Source organism: Nomascus leucogenys, chromosome 14 (genome assembly GCF_006542625.1).
Source record: "Nomascus leucogenys isolate Asia chromosome 14, Asia_NLE_v1, whole genome shotgun sequence".
Classification (NCBI taxonomy): Eukaryota; Metazoa; Chordata; class Mammalia; order Primates; family Hylobatidae; genus Nomascus; species Nomascus leucogenys.
In genome coordinates, this window is record NC_044394.1 from 58,514,720 (window position 1) to 58,534,747 (window position 20,028).

Consider the following 20,028-nt stretch of genomic DNA (forward strand, 5'->3'; position numbering starts at 1 on the left):
ACATACAGGAAGGTATGTAAATCACAAGTGTACAGCTCAGTACAGTTTTATAAAAGACACACACTCATGTAAACAGCAGAACAGAATTTTACTAGCACCTCAGAAGCCTCCGAAGTCCACCCCTCCAGGCATGTGCCACCCAATCCCCTGAAGCATAGGCTGGCAGCCTGCAGACCAAACCTGGCCCACATTCATGTATAAAAGGGGTTTTTATGTTTTTAAATGATTGAAAAAAAAAGTCCGTTGAAGAATAACATTTCATGACTCATGAAAATAATATGAAATCCAAATACTAGAGTCTGTAAAGTTTTATTAAAACATGGCCATGCTCATGTGTTGATCTGTTGTCTATAACCGCTTTTGCACTACAACAACACAGTTGAGTAGTTGCCCCTGAGATTGCAGAGCCTAAGATGCGTACTGTCTGGTGCTTAACAGAGTAAGTTTGCTGACCCGTCTTAAGGTAACTGTTCTATTCTAACTTCTTACCACACTGATCAGTTTTGCCTGTTCTTGAACTTCATACAATGGAATCATGAATATGTATCATATGCTCTTTCATATTTTGGCTTTTGCTCAATGATGTGTTTGTGAGATTCATCTATATTGTGTTTTTTTTTTTATTTAATTTTTATTTATTTTTTTGAGACGGAGTCTCGCTGTGTTGACCAGACTGGAGCATAGTGATACAATATCAGCTTACTGCAACCTTCGCCTCCCCGATTCAGGTGATTCTCCTGGCTCAGACTCCAGAGTAGCTGGTACTACAGGCATGCACCACCACACCTGGCTAACTTTTGTGTTTTTTTAGTAGAGACAGGGTTTTGCCAGGTTGGCCAGGCTGGTCTTGAACTCCTGACCTCAGGTGATCTGCCTGCCTTGGCCTCCCAAAGTGCTGGGATTACAGGTGTGAGCCACCATGCCTGACCTATTTATTTATTTTTAGAGAGACAGGATGTCACTGTTGTCCAAGCCAGAGTGCAGTGATGTGATCATAGCTCACTGCAACCACGAACTCCTTGGCTCAAGCGATCCCCATACCTCCCACGTAGCTGGGACTACAGGCACATGCCACTGTGCCTGGCTAATTTTTAAATTTTTTTTAGAGACGAGGTCTCTCTTTGTTGCCCAGGCTAATCTCTCACCTTGGCCTCCTAGCGTGCTGGGATTGCAGGTGTGAGCCACTGTGCCTGGCCCTGTGTTATCTGTATGTATGTACATTTGTCATCTGCCCCGTCGTTCATTCTCATAGCTGTACAGTATTCCATTTTTTGAATACACCACGGTGTATCCAGTAGGTCGCTGATGGTCTTTTGGGTTGTTTCCAACTTGGGGTTATTATGAATCGTGCTAATATGAGACATTCTTGTACCTGTCTCTTGGTGCATTTATGTATACATGTGTATACTTAGGTATTTACCTAGGACTGAAATTGTGTATGTTCAGCTTTAGTAGGTACGATTGGTCTTCCAAAGTGGTCGTTACAGTTTAAGCTCCCACCAGCATTGCTCCACATTCTCACAAGCAAATGGTGCCATCCAGTCTTTGCCATTTTGGTAGATGTATAATAGTATCTCACTGTGGTTTTAATTTGAATTTCCCTGATGCCTAATGAGGGTGAGCAGTTTTTCATATGCCATCTTTTGTAGAGTTCCTGTTCAAGTCATTCAAGTTGCTGTTCAAGCCCATTTCTCTATTGTTTTTCTTATTGAGTGGTAAGGCTTCTTTATTTTGGATATATGGGTCCTTTGTTGGATATGTGTATTGCAGTTCTCAGAGTAGAGTATTGAGATTAAAAAGTTTGATCCAAGTTCGACTTACTTAAGTCACCATCCATATGTAAAGTCTTCATAAAAACATTTTTAAATATGTGAGAACTCAAATTTTCTAGAGATGAATCAAAATAATAATAGATGGGGAAGTTGTAGTATGGAGAGGCTGGCAATGAACACTAAATCTGTTCAAATGTTAAGTCTAACTTTAAATGACAGTTATTTTTGTAAAACAAAAGATATTTACTTAAACCCTACTTAAGATATATTTTTATGTTAAACATCTTAATATGTAGCAGAGGGAAATATGTTCCTGAGGATACCAGTGAAAAGCAGAAGTAAAGGAGGAGGTGGGAGAAATTATAGAGGTGCTAACTTTTCTCTTTAGAAGTACCGTTAGCATTTTTAAAAACATACTATAGATTTTCCAGATTACCAGGGGTGGTGCTGGTGGGGGAAATAGAAAATACAAAATCTGCAGCAAACGAAGAAGACAAGGAAGCATTAAACATGGAAAACATAAAATGCCAGAAATATATGTTATAACAATGAATGTAAGTAGGATAAAGTCACCTGTTGAATTTAAGATTGAATAGTATTAAACGGCACCAAGAAGGTTAGTAAACCTTGTCTCACTGTGAGAAAAAAGAAAACCATGTGCTGAAGGATCTAAATACTTGGTTAAGTTCAGGTGAAACTTTTTTTTTTTTTTTTTTTTTTTGAGACAGAGTATCACTCTGTCACCCAGGCTGGAGTGCAGTGGCGTGATCTCGTCTCATTGCAACCTCCGCCTCCTGGGTTCAAGCCATACTCCTGCCTCAGACTTCCGAGTAGCTGGGGTTACAGGTGTGCACCACCACGCCCGGCTAATTTTTGTATTTTTAGTAGAGATGAGGTTTCACCATGTTGACCAGGCTGGTCTCTAACTCCTGACCTCAAGTGATCTACCTGCCTCAGCTTCCCAGAGTGTTGGGATTACAGGCCTGAGCCACCATGCCTGGCCTAAAACTTTTATTTTTTTTAATAGAGTATGCCAGGCTTCTCATGTAAGATCACTTTGAGAAGTCTAATTGTCCCACCGTTGGTGAAGCCCAGTTGTCACTAGGTTATGGTGGTAAGAGCAAGAGCCAGGTCTTGCTATTATATAGTTATGTTTTCCCCCTTGTGTCCAGCAAATAATTTGTCAGGCAATACTTCACTACCATGTGATTATCCAGTTCCCTATCAATCTTTAGTCATATCATGTCTACTGATGATCCTTGTGTAAGTTAATTTTTCATTAGGGATTGCAAACTGATGATATTCTAATTCTGTCCATCCTTTTTTTACATGTAATACCTTACAAAACCTGAAAGATGCTCAGTAATTCAGTCACAGAAGGACAAATGCTGCATGATTCCACTTATATGAGTTTTTGTAAAATAGACTTATAGAAGTAGCAAATAGAATGTGATTGCTAAGGGATGGGGGAGGGGGAGATGAGTTGTTCAGTGGGTATAAAGTTACAGTTATGCAAGATGCATAAGTTCTAGAGATCTGCTGTACAACATACTAAACATACCGTATTGTGCAGTTGAAAGTTTAAGAGGGCAGATCTGGCCTGGTACAATACCTCTGCCTGCAATCCCAGCACTTTGGGAGGCCAAAGTGGGAGGATCACTTGAACCCAGGAGTTTGAGACCAACCTGGGCAACAAAGCCCATCTCTACAGACAAAAAAAAAAAAAAAAATAAGTAAAATAGATTCTAAAAGAAGGGTAGATCTTATCTTTAGAGTTCTTACCAAAAAAAAGTGCTGTTCTTCATTTGATTGCTTTCTAAGTAAGAAAGCCAGGATAATGCACAATTTTCCCCTTAATTACCAGTTGTCAGAATATAAGAGTTGGCTTAATATCACATTTCATCAGTTGGAAGAAGTGTGAGCATATGTGGCTTTATGCCACTTAAAAAACATCTCGAAGCTCTATGAAGTCGGGATATAGCTTATAATCAATGATGTCTTATACTAGTTGTTGGCCAGGCAGCCATTATGGCACCCGTATACACGCATGAATTTGGTCATAGCTTTTCATATTGTTATCTCGGTGAGTTATGAATGTTGTTAGTATTATGTGTGTCAAAATTAAATACTGTTTAAATTGTCTTCAGAAAGAGTACAGTGTGATTCAGTATTGAAACAAAGTTATTGTGTGTAGAAACATGGAAACTAAGCTTCTGAGCATTCCTTTATTATTTTTTTTTGAGACAAGGTCTTACTCTGTCTCCCAGGCTGGAGTGCAGTGGTGTGATCCCCACTCACTACAAACTCTGCCTCCCAGGCTCAAGTGATCCTCCCACCTCAGCCGTTTGAGTAGCTGGGACTACAGGCGTGCGTGCCACCACGCCTGCCTAATTTTTGTTTGTTTATTTGTTTTTCGGTAGAGGTGGAGTTTCACCATGTTGCCCAGGCTGGGCTCAAGCAATCTGCCCACCGCAGCCTCCCAAAGTGCTGAGATTATAGGCATGAGCCACCACAGCTGGCCCAGATTTTTTTTTCAATAAATATACTGGAACATTTTTTGGAGATTTGTAAAAAATTTGAAAAAACTGACGAACAAAATGCATAGCCTAGAAATATTGAAAAAATTTCTTAATAAATGGTAAATATGTCACAAATGCATAAAATATATGTAGATACTAGGCTATGTGTTATCTGTTATCACTAAGACTTCCAGTCAACAGTAGGCTATTAGTAAAGTCTCAGGGAAGTCAACAGATATATACAGGTTTTCAACCACACTGGGAGTTGGTGCCCCTAACCTCCGTGTTGTTCAAGAGTCAACTGTATTCTTGTACAACATGCAACTCATTTACTGTATTTAGCTTGTATTTTCTTTTTATGTGTATATAGTGATAGATAGACCCATCTAAGCAAGTCTAAAAGCTTTTTCAATGAATATGAGATAAAAAGTGAAAGTGATTATGTATAGTATTGCCATGGTTTAAGTGACAAGGTTTATTTTTTAATGGTAACTCATAGAAATTATGCATATTATAGCAGTTGAAATGAAAATGAAGTGAATAGTCACCTTCAAGGACAAAGGAGTGTTTGTTATTTTTTCCTCTTTTCTCTTTTTTGAGCATCATTATGGACTAATGAATATTTATATATTTAATGTGTTTTAGTTACAGTCATTCTTTTTGCTCAGATTGTCCCAAATTTGGCCAGTGGGATGCCCCTTCAGGCCAGCTCCTGTGGTCTTTGGACATACCTCACCCCAGATCATCCTTTGATCATTTCTTTGCTTTTTGTTCAAGAAATATCCAGGGAACATCATACTTTTCCTGCCTCAGACCTTGAATTTAACCATTTCTCCAAGGCCACCTGGTTTCTTTTTTTTTTTTTTTTGGCTTGGTCACCTGGTTCGTCCGTCCTTCCTTCCTTCCTTCCTTCCCTTTCTCTTTTCTTTCTTTCTTTCCTTCCTTCTTTTTCTTTCTTTCTCTTTCTTTCCTTCTTTACTTTTCTTTCCCTTTCTTTCCTTTCCTCTTCTCTTTTCTTTTTTCTTTTCTTAGACAGAGGCTTGCTGTGTCTCAAGGCTGGAGTGCAGTGGCACGATCTCAGCTCACTGCAACTCTGCCTCCCAGGTTCAAGTGATTCTCCTGCCTCAGCCTCCTGAGTAGCTGGGACTACAGGCACCTGCCACCATGCCAGCTAATTTTTTGTATTTTTAGTAGAGATGGGGTTTCACTGTGTTAGCCAAAATGGTCTCGATCTCCTGACCTCGTGATCCGCCTGCCTTGGCCTCCCAAAGTCCTGGGATTTCAGGTGTGAGCCACCGTGCCCGGCCCACCTGGTTCTTTTTAAAGGATAATGGTGTTTAGAAATCAAAACCAGAGAGCCAGAGAGCTAGGGGTACTTAGAGCTACTAGAATGTCATTGCTCTTATGTTTCTCCAGTGGACAGGACCCGAATTCATAATGATATTTATAATTCAGACTTAACAGTACAGAGGTTTTACTTCTTTGATTTTTATATTTGTATCTCCTTTATCTTATACTTAATAAGATACTTAATATCTTCGTTCCTAGCTCAGGATCCTTTAAGTACCGTATATAACATTTATTTGATATATAAAATGAAAACTGTATGAAAATGAGACATTTACATAACAAGAAATCGATGGTGGTAGTGTGTATATATATGTTACACATATGCATGCACAGAAGATAATATATATAATGATATCTATAATATATATCCTCATATAACATATATGAGGATAATTAAATTTGTACATGTATACTAGTTTTATAATTTTGTTGTAAGTCAGCAACTTTGTTGTCTGATTTCTTTTCTAGAATATCTTTTCCCTTATACTCAAGGGAGGAGACATAAGTAAAAGAAACAATGCTTTTAAGAGACTCCTTGGGCTGCCCTGTAAACTGCTGAAAGTGGCTTTGGTTTTGTTTGGCACTTGGAGCTTTCTCTGCCCTTTGTGTTTTAGTGGCCTTCCCAGAGAAACCTGACCAGCCAGTTCTAGGTTGTCTTGGTTTTAGATCTTCGTATCTTGTTTTCCAGCTATTGGGATGGAGTTGCTAAGATTTAGTTTGTGCCTTCTCCTTGAAAATTTCCTTTCTCTGTCCTTAACCATGTAAGTTTTGAGTTTTTGTGACTTAGGGCAGAAGGTCGTCACCAAAAGCTACATGATGTTTCTCTTCCCAGCATAAGACCCTGCAGTCAATTTGTTACTTTGAATTTTCTCCAGACAATAGAAACTGGAACAGAGCCCAGAAGTTCTGGCATATTCTTATGTTCTATTTTCTGTATACCGTGTGGTCTCCTAGCACCTATAAAGAGCTTTCAGACCACTGCCTCCAGCACCCACATTCTCATATTCTCTTTCTCTTCCTCTCCCTCCCCACTCCCCCCTGCTCTCCCTTGGCCTTCTCCTCTCCCCACCTCTACACATGCACCCTTCTGTAATTCTATTCTGTGGTTCAAAATAGTGCCCATTTGGAATGAGTCATTTCTAACTCTTTAGTTGAAAATACTCATTCATGAAATGTTTAAGCACTGGTACCTTGCATCTCATCTAATCTTCAACAATTCTATTAAGTAAAAACATTATTTTAACTACGTTGAGGCTCATAAAGGTTGTGTAATTTGCCCACAGTCACATAATTTGTTTGGCGGAGCCTGGACAACACCTACCTATTGAGCTTATGTTATGTGCCAAATACTGTGCTAAGCCCTTTGTGTATTTTACACATAGAGGCATGAGGATTAGAGAGGTTGGGAAGGTAACTCATTGTAGTTGCCCAGGTTTCCGTCTACAAGATCAGTAGTTGTTATTCTGTGCTACATTAATAATTATGTAACAATTATGTAATATGTATATACATGCCTCGATAATTGACATTGTATACAAGATGCTTTAGAAGTCCAGAGGGAAAACAGCCTGAGAAAGTTCAATAGGGCTTCACAGAAAAAGTGGCATTTAAACTAGGCCCTTTCTTAGAGCTGGAGCTGCGAGGAAAGAAAGGAAAAGAAAATGAGTTTTTCCAAAAAAGATCCAGAAAGGCACTGTTGTCAATGAGAAAACATATTTAGAGAAAACATATTTAAGGACATGGGATACCGAGTGGTTGTGTGGCAGAGCCCTTGGTGGCTGGGACAGGTTGCAAGGCAGGGAGGTGTGTGGAGATGGTGTGGCGGGGACTTTGTGGACCACGTTCTGAAATTTGGATTCTGTCTTCTGTCCAGCGTGGCATCATCAATGGAAAGTGATGTAAACAGATTTCTGTTTGGGGACTATAACTGGTGGTATTGGGTAGGATGACTCAGGAGGGCTCAGACCAACTGTTAGGAGATCATGGCGATAATTGAGGCAAGAGCCTGACCCAGGACAGTAGGGAGGGGTGAGGAGCCTCCATGAGTAGACGCCGTCAGTGGCAAGCTACTTTGATCAGGTCAGGTCATCTGCTTGGCTGCACACTCCGTGGCTAACCGTTTTTTTGTTTGTTTGTTTTACTGGAACACAACTGAACTCAGTTTAAACTTGCTTTTACTCTGCTATTCTTAAGAGTTCGTAATGACATATGTATATACCTTTATGCTTGTACGTGTGTGTATGTACAAATGTATGTGTGGTTGTACACGAACTGTAGCATCTTACACATGCTGTACTGAAATTTTTTTTTCTCCCACTTAAAATATCTTGGAGGTCATTTTCTGTCAGTAAATCTGAAGCTGCTTAATTCCTTTTGACAACTGCTCAATATTTCATTATATGGATATGCTGTAATGCATTTAACTAGTCCATAATAATGGACATTTAGGTTATTTCTGATATTTTTCCATTACAAACAATGATATAATGAGTATTCTTGTTACATAGGTCATTTTTTACATACACAATTATAACCAAATTCCTAGAAATAAATTTTTTGAGTAATTTGAAATTCTTTGAAATTGCTAATTCAAACAGATTATGCATTTGTCATTTTAATGTATTGCTAAATTATTCTTTATACTGCCTGTATCCTCACCAACACAATGACTTATCAGACTTTTTGATAGGGACTCCTCTGAAAGAGGGAAAATGACATCTCATTGTAGCTTTATGCGTGTTTGAGCCATTTGCATTTTTCAAGAACCATTGGTATCTTTTTTTCATTTTTCTCTTGTGTTGTTGACCTTGTTCAGCTATAGTAGCTCTTGATATATTAAGGAAATTAGCCTTTTGACTGATGTGAGTTCCAGATCTCTCTTCCCAGTGTGATGTTTGTCTTTAAGCTTGACTTTCAATAGTTATTACAAAGTTTTTCTTTAGTCGATTTATCAAGGTTTTATTTATTTATTTTTGGGAGTGGCTTTGGAATTTTATGTCATATTTAGAGAAGACCCTTCTTCATGATTATTTTTTAAAACTTCCATTTTTTTCCTTCTAGCACGTGTATAGTTTAATTTTTTTTGTATTTTAATCTTTCAGCCATTTGGAATGGATTTGGGGGATAAGGTATTAAGTATGGATCAAACTTTTTTCCCCCAGTTGTCCTAACACTATACATTGAAAGTTTTATCTTTCCCTATTAATAGGAAATGCCATTAGGTGTCTTATGTGTAGGTCTTGTCTGCCTGGCTAGATCATACAGTTTTTAAAGGCAACAGTCAGGTATTATTCTATCTCGTATGCCCCATAAAGCTGAGCATAATGATCTGGATAAAATAGGTATTAAATTAATTTTTTACATTTAAAAAATTGTGATTTATATAACATAGGAAAGTACCAGAAACATTCACGTAGAGTTTAATAAAATTTTATAAAATGAACCTGTGTGACCACCACCTGGATCAAGAAATAGACCACTTCTAGCCCCCCCAGGAGTCGTCTCTATGCCCTTTCTTTTTTTTTTTTTTTTTCCCTGATGCAGGGTCTTGCTCTGTCACCCAGGCAAGAGTGCAGTGGTGCAATCATAGCTCACTGAAGCCTTGAACTCCTGGTATCAAGTGATCCTCCTGCCTCACCTTTCCAAGTAGCTGGGACTATAGGCACATACCAACAAGCCTGGCTAGGTTTTTATTGTTGTTATTTGTTTGTTTGTATTGACAGGGTCTCACTATGTTGCCCAGCCTGGTCTCAAACTCCTGGACTCAAGTGATCCTCCCCTCGGTCTCCTAAAGTGCTGGGATTACAGGTGTGAGCCACCGTGCCCAGACCTGTATGCCTTTCTAATCACATTCCTCTTCCATCCCCTAGAAGTAACCATTCTCTTAACTTTTGTGACAATGATTTCCTTGCTTTTCTTTTCATTAAGTTGAACCATATAAAATTATCATTTTTTGATAGGTCAAAAATCATTGACTGCAATTTCATATTTCAGCCTAGTAGTTTTTACTCACTATGGATCTCTAAGCAGTATAGTTTGAGTCTGTTATTGAATATCATTTAAATGGAATCTTAACAGTATTCTGCTGTATTAGTCCATTTTCACGCTGCTGATAAAGACATACCTGAAACTGGGTAATTTATAAAGAAAAAGAGGTTTAATGGACTCACAGTTCCACATGGCTGGGGAGGCCTCACAATCATGGTGAGAGGCACGTCTTACATGGCAGCAGACGGGAGAATGAGAGCCAAGTGAAAGGGGTTTCCCCTTATCAAACCATCAGATCTCATGAGACTTATTCACTACCATGAGAACAGTATGGGGGAAACTGCCTCCATGATTCACTCAGTTATCTCTCACTGGGTCCCTCCCACAACATGGAATTATGGGAGCTACAATTCAAGATGAGATTTGGGTGGGGACACAGCTAGACAGTATCATCTGCGTTGTGCTGCTTTTACTCACTGTGCTGTTGTAGTCAACCGTGCTGTTGCAGGTTTCTGATTTTCATTGCTGAATATATTCCATAATATGACTACTGCATTTCAAGAGAAATCCATTCCACTGTTGCTGAATTATGGGTTGTGTCTTTATTTGGACTATTTTAACAAAAATACCAGCCGGTTCCAGTGTCTCAAGCCTGTAATCCTAGCACTTTGGGAGGCCGAGGCAGGCAGATAGCTTGAGCCCGGGAGTTGGAGACTAGCCTGGGCAACATGGCAAAACCCTGCCTCTACAAAAAAAATACAAAAATTTTCCAGGCGTGGTGGTGCACACCTGTAGTCCCAGCTACTCAGGAGGCTGAGGTGGGAGGATCACTTGACCCTAGTAGGTCGAAGCTGCAGTGAGCTGTGATCGGGCCATTGCACTCCAGCCTGGGCACTAGAGTGAGACCCTGTCTCTAGAAAAAAAATCCCATAGTCTAGGTGGTTTAAACAATGAACATTGATTTCTCACAGCTGTAGAGGCTGAGAATTCTGAGATCAAGGCACCAGCAGATCTGGTGTCCATTGAGGGCCCTCTCCCAGCATGTAGACAGCCACCTCCTCGCTATATCCTCACATAGTCAGGAGGGGAGAGGGAAGGGAAGCAAGCTCTCTGGTATCCCTTCCTATAAGGACACTAGTCCCATTCAGGAGGGTGCCACCCTCTTGACCTAATTACCTCCCCAAAGCCCTGCCTCCAAATGCTATCCCATTGGGGATTAGGCTTCAACATACAAATTTGGGAGGGACACAAACAGTCAGTCCACAGCAGGCTGTCTGCAGCTTTGACTCTTGCAGACAGTGTTGCTGTGAAAACCTTTGTATGTGGGTTTTAATGTGTGTGACTAAGATTTCTAAGGATCAGGAAATTATGGCTCACTGTCGGTTTTTTTCTTTTACTTTTTTAATACTTTATTTTGAAATAATTTTACATTTATGGGAGAGTTACGAAGTTAGTGTAGAGAGTTCCTGTATACCCTTTATATACCTCCTCTTTCTTGTAAATGTCTTACGTAATTATGGTATATTTAAAACGAAGAAATTAATGTTGATACAATACTGTTAACTACAGACTTTTTGGATTTCATCAATTTTTCCACCAATGGTCCTTTTTCTGTGATAGGACTCAATGTAGGATACTCTATTACATTTAATTGTCATGTCTTCTTAGATATGAAGCAAACTTACCAACTGTAGTACAGTAGATGCACACTGTGTGTATAGTTTTTTTGTTTTTAGCCTCCTAATATCCAGCCAAATCACTGTTTTCCAAAGCTGCTACTATGTAGCCTTTTGGGTCTGTTTTCTTTCACTTAGAAAAACTCATTTAAAATTCATCCATGTTGTTACATGAATGGTTTGTTCCTTTTTACAGATTGAGTTGAGCTTCACGTAAAATTAACCATCTTAAAGTGAACAATTCAGTGGCATTTAGTACATTCACAATGTTGTTACAACCACATCTCCCTCCAGTTTTAAAACATTTTCATGACTCCAAAAAAACACCCTGTTACCCATTAAGCAGTTACTCCTCATTCCTACCCATCCCCACTCCCCCAGCCCCCAGCCTCTGGCAACAACCACCAGTTTGCTTTTTTGTTTCTATAGATTTACCTTTTCTGAGTATTTCATATAAATGGAATCATACAATGTGTGACCTGTTTTGTATCTGGCTTCTTTCACTTAACAAAATGTTTTTGGCGGGGCACAGCCGTTTATGCCTGTAATCCCAGGACTTTGGGAGGCCGAGGCAAGTGGATCACCTGAGGTCAGGAGTTCGAGACCAGCCTGGCCAACATGGTGAAACTCTGTCTCTACTAAAAATACAAAATTAGCTGGGTGTGGTGGCGCATGCCTATAATCCAAGCTACTTGGGAGGCTGAGGCATGAGAATCACTTGAACCTGGGAGGCGGAGGTTGCAGTGAGCCAAGATCACCCCATTGCACTCCAGCCTAGGCAACAAGAGCAAAACTCCATCTCAAAAAAAAAAAAAAATATATATCTTCAAGGTTCATCCATATTGTAGCATGTATCAGAACTTCTTTTATTTAAATTGTGGTAAAGTATGTATAACTTAAATTTGCCATTTTAATCATGTTTATGTGTACAGTTTAGTGGCATTAATTACATTCACAATATTGTGCAACTGACACCACTATCTGTTTCCAAAACTTCATCAGCCTAAACAGAAACTCTGTCCCATTAAGCAATAACCCCTCATTTCCTGCTCCTCCCAGCCCCTGCAAACCTCTCATCTACTTTCTGTCTCTAGGAATCTGCCTCTTCTGGATAATTCATATCAGGGAAATCCTACAGTATTTATCCTTTGTGTCTGGTTCATTTTACTTGGCATAATGTTCTCAAGGTTCATCCTTGTAATAGCATGTATCAAAACTTCATTCCTTTTTTGGCTGAGTAATATTCTGTCATGGGGACATACACATTTTATGTATCCATCCACCTGCTGATGGATGATTATGTTGTTTTCACCTTTTAGTTGTGGTGAATAAATGCTGCTCTGAACATTGGCATACAAGTATCTGTTTGAGCCTCTGTCTTCAGTCTGATTGGGTATTTACCCAGGAGGGCTTCTTTCACTTAACAAAATGTTTTTGGCTGGGTGTGTTGGCTCACTGGAGGGAAGTAGCTTGCTGACCCCTGGTCTTGAGTGTGTATCTAGAAATGGAATTACTGGGTCAGGCAGGATGCAAGTGTTTAGCTTTATTGGATAATGGTAGGCGGAATCCCAAAGTGCTAGATCACAGCTTTGACAACACTTGGTTTTATCAGATTGTTTAATTTTTGCCAATTTGGTCCATATGTGATGGTGTTTTATTGTGATTTTAATTTGTGTTTCCTGATTTCTAATGGAGTTGAACACCTTTTCACATGTTCATAAGCCATGTGGGTTTCCTGTTTTCTAGCATGCCTATTAACTTTTCTGTTGGTGGTTTGCCTTTCTAAATTAATATTGGCTAATTGATATTCTAAAAATGTTTACTCTCTGTGTTTCTGCAGAACAAATAGTGGAGAAAGATGAAGGTCCATATTATACTCACCTGGGATCTGGCCCCACGGTCGCCTCTATCCGGGAACTCATGGAGGAGCGGTGAGTGATACACAGATGTCCAAGGAGAAATGGGTGTGCTGTTAATGAAATATGGATATTAAGCACCTCTCATTTTTCATTGCCTTGTAATAGACAATATACAGAAAGGAAACCCTGATAGCGGGGTTAGGGAAGGCTGACTGTGGGATCCTCACTTCCATTGTTTCTGGGTTTCTTTCATTCTGTAGGTCTGCCCAATTCATGTCCCCCTGCTTCTCTCTGTCTTGAAATGTTTTTATGGTTATATGGCTCTATGTCCTGTAGAGTTAGTTTCCTGCATCTGAATTTTGCTGATAGCTTTTGCTGATAGCTTTCCCGTGGTATTGTGGTATCATTGAAAGTGTTTAACATGCCTCTGTGTCCTATAAATTGGTAGTTAGACCGAAAGCCCTGATTGAGATCAGGTTATTTTTCCTTTTTTTCCAAAACTACCTCATAGTTGGAATTGTTTACCCCCCCGAAGAGGAATGTAATGTCTCACTCCTGGCCAGTGGAAACCTACTCAGGTTGTCCCCTAAATCCTTTGGACAGGATCGTAGGATTCTTTCACAGCTTTCTTGATTTCTCATATGACAAGATATCCTGGGTTCACAAAGTACGTTTATCCAAGAAGTCCTGGTTCCTTTTATTGGAGGAAAAAGTATTTAGAAAACAGACTCTGTCTACTAGGGGCACTCATGACTACACGGGGTTGTTCATTGTTTTTAGGCTGCTTAAGTAGAAAGAGCTATGTTGAATCTGGATTTTTCATTTTTGTTACTGCATAGTGATTACATACATCATGAGTTTATATTGACACTCCCAATTCAAATTCAGGACTCTAGGGTTTCTGTTTACTAGTTGTGGTTTTTGAGCAGTTCATACAGATACAGACTTGGAAACCCATGTGCGTGTCCACGGCAGGTAGTAAACACTCTAAGTTCGAGTCTGTGGCTCAGGGGCTGAGAGCAGGGACTTGAGCCAGACTGAGGCCCAGTCTTGGCCCTGCCACTCACTGCTGAGTCCCTAGCAAGTTCTGCTCTTCTGTGACTCAGTTTTCTTATCTGCAAAATAGAGATGATGATAAAAACACACTGTAGGAGTGTTGTGAGGATAAACTGAATTGATGTATGGAAACACTTAGTGCTTGTCATGAGTACTACGGAAAAGGTAGATAGTCGTTAACTACCTGACAGACAAATGCACTGATTGCATTTTTTAGAACAAGCATTAGTTTTGTTTTGTTTTGTTTTGTTTTTTGTTTTTTGTTTTTTTTTTTTGAGATGGAGTCGTGCTGTCACCCAGGCTGTATGTAGTACAGTGGCACAATCTCGGCTCACTGCAAGCACCGCCTCCGGGTTCATGCCATTCTCCTGCCTCAGACTCCCAAGTAGCTGGGACTATAGGCGCCTGCCACCACGCCTGGCTAATTTTTTGTATTTTTAGTAGAGATGGGGTTTCACTGTGTTAGCCAGGATGGTGTTGATCTCCTGACCTTGTGATCTGCCTGCCTCGGCCTCCCAAAGTGTTGGGATTACAGGCGTGAGCCACCACGCCCAGCCACATTAGTATTTTTATAATGAAAGCTAAGATGATGTAGACATAAGCATATGCTTGCCCATACATATACATACAGATAAGTGGAAAGCTGCGTGGCTTAGAGTTGTCGCAAATTTGGGAACCAGATTTTGTCTGACCATGGGAGCCAAATACTTTCTTGTTTTTTTTTTTTTTTTTTTTTTTTTTTTGAGACTGAATCTGCTCTGTCCTCCAGTCTGGAGTGCAGTGGTGTGGTCTCGGCTCGCTGCAATCTCTGCCTCTCAGGTTCAAGCAATTTTCCTGTCTCAGCCTCCCAAGTAGCTGCTGAGACTACAGGTACGTGCCACCACTCCCGGCTGATTTTTGTATTTTTAGTAGAGACGGGGTTTCACCATGTTGGCCAGGCTGGTCTCAAACTCCTGACCACAGGTAATCTGCCTGCCTTGGCCCCCCAAAGTGCTGGGATTACAGGTGTGAGTCACCGTGCCTGGCAAGGAGCCAGATACTCTTGTCTGTGTAGCAGGGAACATGATTTTGAGCTGAATAACAGCTTCTCTGAATAAATAAAAGGTAAGATACATGGAGGACAGTGATCTGCAGTCATCACTCTTAATTTCCTAGACCATCTGGGAACATTTATATTCACCAATCTGTAAATTCCAGCCTGGTAAGAGGGCACTTCTGAGTCCATGAGCATGAGACAGATTTGAAGCTGTGTATAGTGTTGTCGTGCTTGCCTGCATGTGCTCACATGCCTGTGTGTTGTAGTTTGCAGATTAGACCAGGCAGCTTCTGGGCCGGTGATTTTTGTAAGGAATCCTGACACTATCATTTGCTGCAGGGGAGTCAAACGTACAAGTTTGATCTGGGGCAGGTTTTTTGTTCTGGGGTATTTTGGAGTAACAATTTTATAAGATTTCCAGACAGCTCTCTTAAACAACTTTTCATTATAGAAAAGTATTTTGAAACAAGGATCAAGAGATCTTTGAAATTTGGTAAGATAAGGTTGAAATATGTCTTTTTTTTCCCCCTGATTGCTTTAAAAATAACAGCCAGCTGTAGATTCTTCAGAAACTGATCCAAGGGAGGAATTCCTCTCAAGACCAGGAATACTTGTGTTTTTCCTTAGCAACTGGTTTATTTTTATCTTAAGGACCTTGCACATCATGTAACAGATTGCAGTTCCATCTTTACGTTGCCTGCTAGTAAACTTGGAGCCAGATTTGTGTACCCCATCAGGAGGAAGATAATTTCTCATCTTTGGCCCATAGAACCTATTCAGGTTCATTCCTCTGGGTTTTTTTGTTTGTTTGTTTTATTTTGTTTTGTTTTTGACATGATCCTAACAAGCCTTTTTTGAATTTCTCATATAACAAGATATTCCAGGCTTATCTCTCAAAAATACACACAAAACCCCACTGATTGTATTTTGTGTACCAGCATACCTTTTTTTTGCCCTTTACTCTGATTTCATCACCTGTTAGTTTTATCTTATAGACATCTTCATAAGATCCTTTCTGGAACAAGGAGAGTAATGAGTGGTTGATGCAGATCCCCTGGGTAGGGGTCTAGTTTGTGAATGGTAGGTCTAGGCTGTCTCTTTTCCTAGACTCTTCCTCAACCCTTTCTCTTCAGGACTGCTCTGCTGTCAGGAGTTGGCTGAAGGCAGGGAGGGGAAATAAACTGAAATCAGGGAAACCTGGTTCTCTTAGCTTTTCCAGTAAAGATTTGGAGAAAGGAGGGGAAGGTTGAAAGCAAATCCTAAAATGTCCCAACTTATTTATGAGCGTCATACTTTGTGGGTACCGAGGTCCTTATCTTCATAGGTAAGTGGAGTCAGTTGTCAAACCCATATCTGACATGTGCACAGCACAGATCCTTGTGTGTTCTGTCTGGGAAGGAGATTCTCTGCAGCCTAGGAGTTCATTAAATGCTTGTTCTAGAAACAAAGAACCAACACTGCGCTAGCAGGTTCTCTGAGATTTGGGGGAACTGGTCTCGTTACTGTGTGATAGAGACAATCCTGAAAAGGCAAAGCCTCACAGCAGTGGTTGCAGACTTCAGTGGGCCTCAGAGTCTCCAGAGGGTTTGTTAAAGCACAGATGACTGGGCCCCACCTGAGTTTCAGACCCATCAGGTCTGGGATGGGACCTGAGAATCTATATTCCATTCCTGCCAAATTTCCAGGGGATGCTGATGCTGCTGGCCCTGGGACCACCCTTGGAGAGCCAGTTATCCTTTAGAATAAGATGATTGGCTTGGATGATTAGTTATCCTTTAGAATAAGATTTCAGGCTATCTATGCAGACTTAGTCGAGGGTCTAATAGTTAATCTGAATACTAGAAGGGCCTCTTCATGATAGGGCAAAAAGTAAGGCACTTAAGAAGAAAGAGCTAAAGTGAGAATTGATTGGCTGTCTTTAAACACAAAGAGACAGTCAGTTCTGTTTTTGTTTTTGTGTGTGTGTGTGTGTGTGTGTGTTTTTTTTTTTTTAAGTCTAGCTGATCAGACAGTGCTTGCCCCTTTTATTTGTCTAATGCGAGGTTCACTGCAGGACATGTTTCTCACAGGGGCGGGATGGTGGGGAAGGACCTGGTTGGAAAGTGGTGGCAGTGTCCTCAGCTCACCCTCCTGCGAGGAATGCGATAGTGCTTCCGTCTCAGCGAGAGGAGTGTGGTCACCTCAGGCTGTTCTCCCAACAGGGATCTCCAGGACACACCAGGGGCCCAGGCCCTGCCCTTATAGGTGGCTTCCTGATAAATGCTTGTTGAAATGAAAGTTGTCCAGGAACCAGACAAAAGCAGCATTATGTGATCTTTTCCTCTTCATCCAGACCACGCTATATAAACCTCTGAGTCCTGTCTCCAAACGCTTTCTATAAGAGATGAACAGAGCCTTAGAATTTTAATGTTGTAATTATCAGAAACACTTTTCACCCTTTTGCTAAGATCTTGAGTGAAATAGAGAACATGGAACTCAGAGGAACCTTAGATCAGCATTTAAAAAAAATCTTCGTGGCCTGACAAGAGCTTGTTTTAAAAAATTAATTCATTAATTAAAAAAAATTTATAAACTCTGTTCTCTTTTTCAATTATAAAAATGAAACAAAGGCTTTAAAAGTCTAAAGAATGAATAAAGCTCTAAAGTTTGATGCTTATTTTTCAATATTTTCTAAGCATTTACAAAGATATTTGTATATATACAGAGATAAATGTATTAATATGTATATAGAGAAGTTTTAAACCCAATGTGGTCCATTATACCCACTGTCTATAGCTTGCTTTTTCCCCCCACTTAATTTCTTTCCATGTCAGTACATACAATTCTACCTAATCATTTTTGATGGGACATGGTTTTTCATCGCATGAAAATTGATATTTTTTTGTGAAATTTATTATAATGTATTTAACCAGTCTCATGTTAGACATATAAGTTGTTTCATTTTTCTATTGTTGATGAGACAGTGAATTATCTTGTTCCTAAAGCTTGGTGCATTTGTACAGTTATTTCTGGGGTGGAGATTCCTAGAAGTGGAGTGGATAAGATAAAGAATATGTGTATTCTGAACTGTAGAAGCTATGATAACATTCATGCTCTATGAAACAGTATATTAAAATAACATGCCATGATCAAATTGAATTTATTACAGAAATACAAGGATAGTTATAGTATGCTGTGTTAATTGCTCGAATAAAAAACATTCAATCATCTGTCTCCTTATGTGTTAAAAATATATTTTATAAAAATAATTCTTGATTAAAAATCCTTAGGACAGGAGACTCTTAGTAGCACCCTTCAAAGTAAGGAAATCTGTCTCTTTCCCGAAGTTAGCCAGTTTCATGCTCAGTGATGAATCGTTGGAAACATTTTCAGTAAAGTCGGGAAGTAAGCAGAGATGCCCACAAGCCCTTCAGAAACTTGGCCAGGCCTGGCATGCGTGGCTCACACCTGTAATCCCAGCACTTCGGGAGGCTGAGGCAGGTGGATCATGAGATCAGGAGTTCAAGAACAGCCTGGCCAACATGGTGAAACCCCGTCTCTACTAAAAATACAAAAATTAGCTGGGCATGGTGGTGGGCCCCTGTAATCCCAGCTACTCGGGAGGCTGAGGCAGAGAATTGCATGAACCTGGGAGGCGGAGGTTGCAATGAGCCGAGATTGCACCACTGCATTCCAGCCTGGGCGACAGTGAGACTCCGTCTCAAAAAGAAAAAAAGAAAGCACCTGGCCATCTCAGAGAGACAAGAGTCAGGCTAGAGCTATAAAGAATAGAAAGGAATAGGTGGCAAATGACCATTATCTGCAGGTGATATGGCATTGCACTTGAAACTAAAAAACTGTTAAAAATAAGAAGATTCTGTAAGATGGCTTTTACATTATTAAAAATAATTACAGTTTACTGGACTGTTCCCTCATGCCAGGAACTTCAAAGCACTTTAAATAATATACTCCCTGTGGACTATTGTTTGATCTTTACCAAGCCCAGGAGGTGGGGACCATTTTAATCTCCATTTTACAGATGAGAAAACTGAGGCTTAGAGAAGTTTAGTAATTTGGCCACAGTTATATAGCAAGACAGTGGCAGGGCTGGCACTCACACCCAAGTCTGTCTGATGTCCAGGGCTGTGCTTAGACCACTTGCTGCCTCTTTGTAGTTGTGCGGCCTTGGATAAGTCAGTTCAACTCCAGGGGCCATAGTTGCACCATCTCTGAATATAGTGTGGTTGATTAGACAGTCCTAGAGAGCTGGGGTTCTGAAGACCTGAGTGTGTGGGGGAGCCAGGGCAGGTGACGTGTGCAGGAACCAGATGTGTTTACTGTCAGGGGAACCTCAGAGCTGGCGTTTGTGCTTAGTAGAGCCGCTTCTCCCCAACCTCAGCTGTTTGTCATCATCATGGTCAAATGTCAGCTGGGGATTATTCAAAGAGAATAAGAAGGGTTCCGCCATTTATTTTATTTATTATATTTATAAATAGTTAACTCTCAGGGTGACTCAGCTAACAGGGCTGGATACAAATGCCCGTGTTTAGCCTTTGGTTTCAGTTCCCTTCTGGAGTTCGGAGGTAATGATCAGGGACATTCTGCTCAGCTGTCCTTCTGCCCTGGATCAGAGGGGGCCCAATGGGCAGGAGCAGAGAAGGGGCAGGTGAACCTGGAAGCCTGGAAGTGGCCGCTGTGTCTTCAGAGCCTTTAGGTACCAAATAACATTTAAACCTTTCTCTTTCTTCTCTGTTGCCCCCGACAGTAACCAGAAACTCAAACAAACGCACACTG

General features: G+C 40.4%; 1 protein-coding gene across 1 annotated transcript in view; it reads left to right on the top strand.

The window, feature by feature from the left end:
- Positions 1-20,028, top strand: part of TET3 (tet methylcytosine dioxygenase 3) — a 106,803-nt gene that overhangs the window by 56,899 nt on the left and 29,876 nt on the right. Inside the window, exon 4 of the mRNA XM_030827703.1 lies at positions 13,145-13,235. Within this exon, the coding sequence (XP_030683563.1) occupies positions 13,145-13,235 (91 nt within the window). The remainder of the gene's footprint in view (positions 1-13,144; positions 13,236-20,028) is intronic.